Genomic DNA, 11,914 nt, shown 5'->3' with positions numbered 1-11,914 from the left:
ATAGAAGAATCAAAATGGTAGATTTCCTTTATTACCTCAAGAGGAGGTAATAAAGGAAAATAGAAGACCTGAGATATTATTGTTACATCAAAGCAGAGCAATATCCTAGTAGTCAGACCCAGTTATGAATGTATCATGCATCTGGAACACAAAAAAGATGTGTGATCAAACTGGCTACCACAAAAGCTGGAATACACCCAATATAAATGTACCACTGGGTTACAATGTAGACACGTGTATACTTAAAATTTCTACCTGTTTCTGTTTGGTTAAATTTATCTTTTCAACACCACTTTACTTCAGATGTAAAGACAAATGCATACAGCTACCTGGAAATTGCAGAGTCAAGCTTGAGAATTTTTTTAATGTCCATTCACTTCTCCTCTGATATTGATACTCTTCAACAGCACAGCTGACCCTCTGCTGCTGTTTCTCTTTCATACCTCCAAAGTAAGTCTGCAAACTCATAAATAATTTAATATTCATCCACAAGTTTATTTTTATTAAAGAACTAAAATTTCATCATTACAGGTGTTAAAACCTTTCTTATCTGCAGCTTCATCCACTCCTCCCATGCTCTTTCCTCCTGCACCCTTCCTGTGGCTTCCTTTGCTCTGTGCAGTGGTGCTGAGGCTGTCCTGTCAATCCTTGCTGCTCCATGCTGACTCCAACAACCCTGGAGATGCTGCTTTTACCTGGGTCTGGAGAATTTCCTACAGCTGGACTGTGCAAGTATCAGGGAGACTTCAGTGGGCTGGAAGGTGAAGCTCTCAACAACTGCAGTGTGACACCTTGATGAACACCAGGATTATGAAATGGAGAGGGAATATGCTAGGAGAGAACCAGGACTCTTTAGAGAGAGAACACACTCACCCACCATGAGCTTGGATGTCACAGTTCAAACACTCCCTGAAATTTATCATTAAACAAATAATTCAATGACTACGTTAACAGAGCAGTAGTTCTGCATAAAGATTTTTTGCTTTATTCCTCACAAGTTCAAACCAGTCTGTTTTTCAGGTATTTTTAAGCATTCTCAATTTCTAAGACTGTAGTTTGTAGATGTATTCACAGGCCAATCTTTGATCTTACTCTTACTCAGGAATCATCTTCCAGGAACTGATGGGGATAGGGAATAGGCTACATGGGCCTTTGTCTGACCCTTCTTTGAAGGGTCACTGAAAAGTCACTTTTTAGTCATATCAAATGAGACCACCAACTACTAGGTACCCCCCTGGCACAAAATAATGACAATCATAATGAATGACAAAAGACCAGAAGCTGGAGGAAAAATGAAATAGAAGATAGGAAGAAACAAAGTAAACAAAAGCATATACTCTATTTTGCTTCAAACTTTGGTTTTCAATGATCATATAAAAACACTTCTGTAGTAGAAAACAAAACTGAGGAAGGAACCAGGAGAATAAAGAAGGATAAGTATATGAAGTACAGGTTGGGGAAGCAACAGCACAGATTGAATATGTACCAAGTATGAGATTTGACTATGGTTAGTTTTAGGAGTAATTGTCATCCATAGCTACCACTGAAACTCTGAAGCTGCAGTTTAAAAATCAAAAGTGTGCCTTTGAAAAATGCCTAATAAATGTGCACCATCAGCACTCACATACACCAAAGAAACATTCTGATTTTTCTCACCCTCAGAGACAGAAATCTAAAGTTCACATACAAGGGTCAGGAAATTTCTTGACTGTGTCCTGTCTGTCTGCAGTACAAAAGCATTGTCAGACTAAAATACTGAAAGGTATTGTGGCCATACTGCTTCCCTGAGTAAAGTGAAAACTTCACTATTAAATGAGTGTTCCCCATCAGACACAGTCCACAATCTGTTTGTTGTCTTCAGTCAGTGCACAGGCTCTCTTATGTTTCTTCCTAAGATGCTGAAAGAAACCATTCTGGTCTTGCTTTTAGGATCTGGACTGAACTGTCCTCCATCTCTGCCCTCAGATCCCCCCAAACACACCTCCTAAACCAATGGAACTGCACTTTTCCCCACTTGCCTGTCTCCATGTTTCATTCTTTAGGGGGGAAGAGATGGAGAGTTTAGCACACTTTCCTCTTTCCAAGAGCAGACAGCCTTGAGAGAAGAGAGAATATTTCTGGCCAAGCTGTAACATGGTATCAAGAGACAAAAGCTAAATCTGGCTGCTGTTAGGGAGCCCTTAACCCCACACAGCTGCAGTAAGGAACAGATGCAGGCATAGCTGAATTGGTATCAACTGCTCATTAAACAAGCCATGACCAACAGATGGGAACACTGCTTTATTATGATAGCCTTCTCCAAATGCTGAATGGACTAGATGGAAAATGAGACTGGAAAATGAGTGGGTGCTAAAAATGGGAAATCCTACTGCAGGAAATCCAACCAATGCACTAGAATGCCAGGTGCCACAGCTGCTCCACTCTTGAACCCAATTCAGATAAACTACATTTGCCACAGAAAATGATAGAAAATGTTCATTTTCAAAGGTCTCCCAACTACCCCGTATTGGCAGTAACAGTAATTATCAGTATAATTGCTTCAAGTCACATCTCATTATAAATGAAAAAGGAGAATTTGGCTGATAGCTATTATTTGCTAATGCATCAGGCATTGCAGTGTAGTACTGTGTATCACACCTGTACTTCATACCAATTTTTTTTCTGTTTTTGTTTTTTTTTTTTACTAGATACACATTTTAGAAAATTGACAAGGAAGTTATATGGAATGAACATTGATTTTAGGAATTACAGAACAGAGAAAACTAGAAAGACAGAAGATTTTTTCTACAGAAAGAGAGACATTATTTTATTGTACCTGTAAAAACAATTATTGCAATAACCAAGGACAGAGTTAAGTATTAATGATCTTGCTACATCAAATAGTTTTATTTGAGTTACCAAGGCAAAGAATCATTAGCCAACAGTCAGCAGGAATTTGCCAAGCTTTCATTTTCTCTCTTATAAACACACAGAGCTAACTAACACAGTAAGAGTGGCAAGCATACACCTCAAAATAATAATGTTTCAAGTACAGTAGTTCTGGAAAAAATAAGGCAGAATTCACTTCAACACAATAATGTATGCTAAATATCTAACACAATTACTTAATCTTTATTCACTTCTGTTTATGCTGTTTCTGCAAGTGGGACCAACAGGAATGGGCTGTTGATTCCTCTTAACAATCAGAAATGTTTTAGCTGAGCATAAACCAAACGACAAATAGTCCAAATTCCCTTAATTCATATAGGACCCACAGGTCTGTGGAAATATATGGGAATACAAGGTTTCATCAACCACCTATATAAGAGCCATGTAGCTGAATCCACATTAACTTGGGGAGCACAAAAATCCATCTTGGTATCTGGCAACACTCATTCAAGTTTAGGAGAAATTACTTCCTTATGTAACAGATAAATGTACACATGAAGGCAGCAGAAACATAGGCAGAAGTGTTGATTAAGACATCAAATAGTTACAAAACACAGGCCAGTCAGATTACTAAATATATATATGTGTGTGTATGTGTGTGTGTATGTGAATGTATCTGGACATAAAAAGTGACAAGACAAACCTTTGTAAAGGAAATGCAAAAAACACTGATGGCATTAAATGCTTTTAATGCATTAGACATACATACATAGCAAAAACATTTACATAAATATGAAGAAAATGCCTTTACTTCAGTCAAACACATCAGGACTATTGGGATTTTTCAGAAGTTAAAAGATATCCAAATTATTTAGGTATTTGATATTACAAGGAAAAGAATACATGGGAGGAATAGACATCTTTCAGAAAAAAAACAGTTTAACAGATTGCTTTTAGAAATCTAAAAAAAAGAAAAAGCATAACCTTGTTCCTGTAAAAGATATTTAACTACAAAAATTGTTATTATTACAGCTATTCAAAACACTTCTCTAAGATGCTGACTTTGAAAAAAATCCGCCTTTGATATAAACAGTCCAGAAATAATGAAGTAATGAAAGCAACTACTAGGAAAACCTGGAAGGGAATCACTCTGATGAACATCAGTGTGTTCAGCATATGAAAGGCAATATTTGAGACTTCAGAGTGATACAGGGTCTGAAAAGGAAAACAGGGTGTTTTACCTCACTTGTGCAGTTTAGGCTCCTGACTTGAATATCCAGCCTTATTTCAGCACTACAAAAACTCCATGAAGGGAAAGTCCATTGTTAGATACCTGATATTTTTAATACCTGGTCCAAGAAACGAACTGAATAATTCATTAGAATAGCAGGGCTTTCCAACTCCTCATCCATGTTATTTAACACCTACCCACATCAATGTAATCAAATATGACAGCGTCTAAGGAAAAGCATTAACCGGCATAGGGGAATCTCACTGGTGCTCAACACATATTGAACTGCCAAGCAGTAAGTGTAAACTAATAGTTCATACTTGATTGGAAGTTGAGCAGAAGGGAAAAAATGCCAGGCAAACTTGTTTTCTTTATTCTCTTAATCTTTAAAATGAGATCCAGCATTAACACAGTTCAAAAAGATGTGTATAACAGGGATCAGGTAGCACATTTGATATAACTTACAAAATTATGTAACTTACACAGAGTGCTGTGAAACATTTGCATGGTGTGAAAATGGGGCAGTTATCTACACCTAAAGAGGATAAATACACAGTCACGTAGAGAGATTGGATAAAGAGGTATCTAATGAAACCATGTGAGGATGACCATATAGTGTTACTTAACATCTTTATCAGCTCTGACTTTTCGCTTTCTGATAAAACACAGAAAGATATGTAAATGAAAATAAATTTTAGAAAACATTTAATATTCATATTCAATATTTATGGTGTCACAAGAAGAGGACAAGGTACCTTCTTCAGCACGTTCGACCTGCATACGACATTGAAGCCTTGTTAGAATACTATGAGATTATTTGCTAAGTCTAGACAGGATTAAAATGCATAGATAACCACTGCTCTTGTGTAATCTTTCCTCCAAGCTGCAGGGAATCAGTTATAGGACTTGGTGATCACATTAGGATTATTTCACATTTCCTCAGTATCTGCATCTCAAAATGTCCTAGAGGAAGGTGTCTGGAATTACTGAGCATTTCCAATGACGTAGCCCCCCCCTTCAGAAACCATGGTTTTTCACTGGACAAGCCAACACCTCTGCTCTTGTATAATTCTGATCAGGCCACTCTTAAAATGCCCATTATATAATGGGCACCATAATACCCACTATAACCAATATAAATGGAATTTACAAGCAATCTTTAAAGGATGAGAGAGAACACAGAAGGAACATTCAGATGAGCCAAATCAAGTTGATTGAAAACATGAAGATTGAGTGAATTTATAACCCATAAAAGTAAATAAATAATGAGGCTGTTGAAAACATATCTAAAATGGTACAAGGAGGTACACTTAGCAAGTATGGATAAAAACCCTTTCTTTCCATGGACAGTAGGATCTTGAAAATGAAGAGCTGACAGACATGTAGTGGCAGGCCTACCCTAGCCCAGTCTCTGCTCCAGAGTGACAGGGAGTATAGGTACTGCTGTCAGCTTTAACTGAGCCAGCTCATACACCAAAAGCAATTTCACCTCTGAAGCACTGAGCTACAGGTGCAATAATTTAATACCTGCAATATAGACATAACTTTAATCTAACAAAGAACAAACAGCAGAGGAACTGGAATAAATACTCTGCTTTCAAGCAGGTACTAAGGTTTGGTGTTACTGCATCCTCACTGCTACTACAACTGTTAGGGAAATTAAAGTGGCATATGCTGGAATGTGCTTTATTAATTTCTTGCCATTGCTGTGAAAACACATGCTGAGAAAGTGTAAAGAACAGTTTCTAAAGGAGGTGAAAGAATTTCATCATATAGGACATGGGAAAGCTAACTTGGCTAACACCCAGAAATGCAGAAACCTGTTCCTTCTGTGGGGAATAGCTAAAGGCCCATCACAAATGCTTAATTCCTTATACTTCTGCTTTTCCAGAGCTATATCTTTACCTCTAAATTCTTCCTTATTTCTAGACAGTGAATTTCTTCCTCTTGGTTTTACTTCTCTTCTAAAGACAAAAGATTATCCAAGTCTGACATTGTCTCCCTGGGATGCCTTTTGTTTACTGTTCTCCCCTTCTTTTTCTTTTTTCCCCTCTTTTCTTTCACTATACTTTTCTTTGCTTCTTCTTCATTTTCCACAGGTGGCCGAGGGCAGGGCTCTGTAGTCTCACCATCCAGGCTGGAAAACCAGAAAAGGAAATCCACTAAGCTAAAAGCACATATCTCATAAAGCCTCTTTTGCAAGATATAGATTTCACCTTTTTCCACATCTCACAGTACTGACAAGAGAAGGACTTATCACACTCTTGACCATTTGACAGTGATATAAATGTTCTACAATTCAGTTTCCCTTTTACCTCTAGAATAAGTGAAGGATAGCCTAAAACAGGGCTCTGGCCCTTAATCTTATCTGCCTCTTATAACTCCAGAAAGGATGTGGGCAAAAAGGACCCTTTTGCTGTGTGGGTCCACATCACACAGTGTTATACTTTGCTTATGGAATTTGTTGGCTCCATTTGCAGAGTACTTGTTCTGCCATAATTATTTCTTTCCACAGTGATGGCAAGAAAATACCCCAAACAGATGCTAATGTCTCATGAACATTACTAAAACCATAAGAGTTATATTAGTACCTCTAAAGATTAGTCAATTAAGCATAACCCCTAACACACACCACAAAAACATTAAAAGACAATCCCAAAGAACTCAGAGCTGGAGTAAGCCAAGCCATTGTAATACATCTATGGGTACTGAGGACTTCCTGTCAACACGGGAACCTGGGATATGCCTTTTAATTTTCTTTCCCTTACTACTCCAGCACTTAGCACAAACAGGTTGTCTCTTTTTGAGGTTCTAATATCATATTGCATTCAGACTTTTTGATTTCTTTCCAATTAAATTATGCTTTTGCATTGTTCTTATCAACAATGTCAGCACTTTCTCATTAGATCTGTGCATATCCATGAGCAGTATGCTGCAGTGTCCCCCTCTAAGTAGGACATAGGAGGTAGGTATTTATTTTAGAAATATAATAAAGAACAAGTTTCATTGGAAAGCACACTTCCATGCCATTGTAAAAAGTAGGGGTTCTAATGGAAACTCCATTTCTAATGGAAACTCCATTTAGTGCATTCATTTCAGTTAATTCTCCAAATTCTCTATTTGCTAATGCAAAATTCAATTTTCTTCTCATTTGTACATAAAAATGGCAAGTCAGCTTGCTAATAAATTCTCTTTGGAGAATTCACTATATTCACTCTTTGGAGAGTGAATATTTGTACTAAAGAGAGTGAATATTTGTACTAAAGCACTCATTCATGAAACAAAGCATGTAGAATGGACACTATTCTTATTGCTCATGCATTTAATCACATTTTTCTTAATACAGCACCTCAGAATACAATCCAGCTCAGTGGAAGGGAAAGACTTCTGCTGATTTTGCTGGTACTCAGACCAGTTACATACCTGCCTCTTTTCAATTGGTTGTTGCCATTAAGAAGGAAGCCATGGTCTTCAGGTTTGCTTTTTGGTGAGAAAAGGCTACTGTCATATTAATGATGTGACCTGGGAAAAGGCATTGATGTATTCCCAGATTTGGAATTTTGCTCAGTAAAGACAGAGCATTCATTTGTTTGTGTGCTGTGGCTGCAAGCTGGTGCAACGTTGAATTTCAAACTGTACTGGGATCACTACTAGAAAATACGTGGGAACCACAGGACTTGAATCTCAGTTCCTTTTCCATCATTCTCAGTGAATCCATTGATCAGCCTGCAACTGGTACCCTCACCCATAATTTTTAGATTAAATCTTTAATGATTACAATCATATTAGAACATTTCAATGAAAATTAAGAACATCTGTGGGTGACCAAACACTGGAGCAGGCTTCCCAGAGAGAGTGTGCAGTCTCCTCACTGGAGATACTCAACCATATGGATGCAATCCTGTACCATGTGCTCTGGGATGACCCTGCTGGAGCAGGGAGGTTGGACCAGATGACCCACTGTTGTCCTTTCCAATCTGACCCATCCCATGATTCTGTAATCTAAAATTGCCTTTAATGGTGGAATTTATTTCTCTCTACAACTACCAGAAAGGAAAGTGCAGCCAAGTGGGGGTCGGTCTCTTCTCCCAGGTAACCAGTGACAGGGCAAGAGGACACAGCCTCAAGCTGTACCAGGAGGTCTAGGCTGGGCAGTAGGAAGAAGTTCTTTACAGAAAGAGTGATTGGGCATTGGAATGGCTGCCCAGGGAGGTCGCGGAGTCACTGTCCTGGAGGTGTTTAAGAAAAGACTGGATGTGGCACTCAGTGCCATGCTCTAGCTCACAAGGTGGTGTTGGGTGATAGGTTGGACTTGATCTCAAAGGTCTTTTCTAATCAAGCTAATTCTGTGATTCTGTCATTTTCCTTGTTCATGTTTCCTCTTGGAAATAAACTTCCCATGATGGAGATTATATGATTCCTTTGCAGCAGTGCTCATACTACATGGAAGACGAAATCCTTCATCCTATAGATGTCAAGGCAAATGGAAGACTCAAAACCAAATTATGTTTTCTCACACAAAATGTGAAACTGTGTGACTCCCCCTGGGAAGAAGCTATGGATGATGAAGTTTTACATGGTTTCAAAGAAAGTAATTGCACAAATTTATGGAAGGAAATTCCAACAAGGCTGTTTAATACAGAGACTCCAATTCTGCTTCAGAGAATTTTTAAATCCGGAATAATTGTAGGTTGGGAATGTATTCTGGAGAAATATCCCTACATGATTGTTCTGATCTTATTGACCATCCTAAGGTTGTCTGAGGTTGTTAGTTCTCTGAAGGCTGTCACAATTTCAACTGGATTAAACTAGAACTTAATACAAAATGAAAATATAATCCATAAACACTTGGAACCACTGCATTTTCAGTGCACACTTCATATCTTGCTGCACATTAATTCTGCAGAACCTAACTAGGGGCTCATACTCATCTTACACACTCTCTCTCCATTGTTCTCCAGATTTCAGCTCAGAAGATGAACAAGTATCTTAGAAAAAAATTGCAATTTTATGTGCATCTTTGCATAACAATAACTATTTTAAAAGGAAAATAAGGTCTACAACAAATAGAAACTCCATCTCACCTTTCAGCAATCCCCTTAACAACCTTCTGGGACTAAGCTTCAAACCATCAGATCCCACCAATATTTCCAGAATGAAAATAAGGCAGTAAATTCTCACATAAACTTAGTTGCATGTGTAGAGTAAGCCAGTCAACAATAGCTGCAGTTAGAGTACTACGTATGGAAACCTGACAGCATAGCTGAACTCAAAGTGCAACATTTAGGATTCAAATTTTTAAAATTTAGTATTTTTAGGTTCAAACATACTTACATCTCATAATCCACTGTTTGCACCATTCTTATGTACTGACAGGAATAAGCATACTTGGTTTGGCTGATTTTAATGAGCTCGCTTCTTATACAGTGTTCCTGCAATAACACAATCAATATTCATCTAATTTAAACCGAAATCTCAAAAGCAATGAAGATACATACGCATAAAAAAATCAACTGCTTAAATGTAACTGTAATCAGCCTCTAATAAAGATAATTAATATAAAAGTTTCAAGTACAAAGTAAATTTTCTTTAATGCACACTGTGAAAAATGCAGTAAAATTATCATAATGGCTTACAAACAAAAAACAAACCATATTAAACAAACATAATGGAAATTATTTCAGACTATACTGACTGTATTAAAACCCCCTATGTTTCTTATTTTAGAAGCATGGAACTTGTGAAAGCCACCAAATGTATTAAAGAAGAAAGAACAGAGTATGATTTAAGAATAAATTATCTGACAGAATTTCTTTGTTCAGGTTTATTACATGAGTTGCTCATTGCACTCTGAAATCTGATTTACTCTGAGTAGCTGGAGACTCAGACTGGGACAGGGAGCTCATTAGCCTGGAAAATTCTATCTGCCTCTTCAAAAACAGCCAGACTGGTATCACCTAGGTTTACTTACCTTCCTGTTGTTGAACAGCAGTACCGTGTAGAATTTGTCACCTGTCTCCACCCTCTCTGGTGTTGCTATGACAATGGCAGGAACATAACATTCAATTTCTGCCCGTGTCCCAATTCTGGCAAACACATAGTCTCCAACCTGTGCACCAGGAAAGCATCAGTGCAAGAACCACGTAACTTGTGAGCTTTACAAGACATAACCACTAAGATATTTTAAAATGAATCATCATTCTATCATGTCCCCATGATTTAATATGGACCATTGAAAGAAAAGAAGAACTCAATCCTTGCATATTCTGATCATGCAATTTCAACTGAATTGTTTTTAATCCAAAATTGTTTTTAAAACTAATGCAGAAGTCACAATTTTATATCAAATTCTGCAGGTCTCTAGAGTTGGATACAGATCTTACAGAGTTATCAGGAGCTAGTATATCAGGATTTGCCTTTATATCAAACTGAAAAAAAGGTGTATCTCTAGTTTTATATGTAGCAATGCAATTATAAACACATTTCTTTTATTCAAAACAGATGAATCCATGCTGTATCCTCTATGCAAGCATCACCTTTTTAGTGTGTAAAATAAGAATCACCAAAAAAACTCCAGCTGTGATTACAGGTAGCAAATAAATTTTAAAGAAAACCAGAAATGGAACTGGGATTATAATTTTTATTACTGTTCTTTGCATTAGTATATGGTTATTTGCTGGATTTAAAACATGCTGTGGAAACGAAATGGTTAAAACATGCTGTAAATCACACTAAGTATTAAAGGTTCTCTTACCTTTATAATCTATGTGCTAGGAAACAATAACTCTACTAATAAATAGCTCACCTTTCTTCTATTGCTGGGGAAATATTCATGTTTTATCAAGAAAACAATATAGATTAACTTAGAACACATATTTTTAATAAACAAAGGAATAGAATTACAATGAAAACATGCTTCAAGCAAATTAAAAACTTCATGTTGAAAATAGCATATTACTATAATGAAAAACTCTTCTTTAAAATAAATGTATTTAAAAGACTTTTTAAAAATCTATAATTTATTATCTAGATATAAAATTATTTCAAGATTTTTAAATATAAAATGCATATTTGCAATAATAAAAAAAATAGTTTTTCACCTGCAGATGTGGGCATGGCATAGCACCTCCCACAGGTATAGTGAACTTGACAGGGACATCACAGCTCTCCCCATTGCTGAAGTCAACAAGTACACAGGTAGAACTAATATTCTTCATCACAGTTCCTGAAAAACAACAGAATAAAATATTCAAATTATTTTTCTTTCATCCCTTGTCATAATTATTTTGTAAAAAAATCCTATAGGCTGTCACACATCACTGAGGTCAACCATGTCTATACTTTACATTCTTCATTTTCATTCAGCTACTGTAAGCTGTGCTAGGGCAATGGAGACATTTGTACCTAAAAAAAACCCTGCCTTACAAACCAGTCTTAATAGTGCTATAAAAAGAAAATGAAGTCTTTTTCAAGCACGGGTCTGAAATTTGTAAGCTGATCAGGTTAACATAATAAAACTGACAGTTAACATAATAAAACTACTACCACAGTTAAAAATATATAATTGAAAAAAATCCCAACCAAAGAAGTAAAGGTAGCATAAAGATAAACACATACACACAGAGAATATTTTAATATTCTCTATGTGAAATAACAGAACTGAGTTTTATCTTCTAACCACTCTGGCTTAAAATTCAGCAAAAAGGCAGCAGCATTTAGTGATCTTTTTGCACACACACAAACGCCTGGCTTACAATTTCCTTCCATACTTTTCATAGATAAACATATCATTGTTCTGTAACTTTACAAAATTAA

The 11,914-nt window shown here is 36.7% G+C and overlaps 1 protein-coding gene across 1 annotated transcript in view; it reads right to left on the bottom strand.

Moving 5' to 3' along the window:
* Positions 1 to 561: 561 nt before the first annotated feature.
* The window catches only part of VWA3B (von Willebrand factor A domain containing 3B), a 65,685-nt gene continuing 54,332 nt past the window's right edge, over positions 562 to 11,914 (bottom strand). The window contains 7 exon segments of the mRNA XM_053935908.1: positions 562 to 784; positions 786 to 831; positions 6,005 to 6,073; positions 6,076 to 6,236; positions 9,434 to 9,531; positions 10,071 to 10,208; positions 11,200 to 11,324. Coding sequence (XP_053791883.1) covers positions 736 to 784; positions 786 to 831; positions 6,005 to 6,073; positions 6,076 to 6,236; positions 9,434 to 9,531; positions 10,071 to 10,208; positions 11,200 to 11,324 — 686 coding nt within the window. The 3' untranslated portion in view covers positions 562 to 735.

This window comes from Vidua chalybeata, chromosome 2, assembly GCF_026979565.1.
Source record: "Vidua chalybeata isolate OUT-0048 chromosome 2, bVidCha1 merged haplotype, whole genome shotgun sequence".
Lineage (NCBI taxonomy): Eukaryota > Metazoa > Chordata > Aves > Passeriformes > Viduidae > Vidua > Vidua chalybeata.
This window is presented reverse-complemented; position numbering and strand designations above follow the sequence as displayed.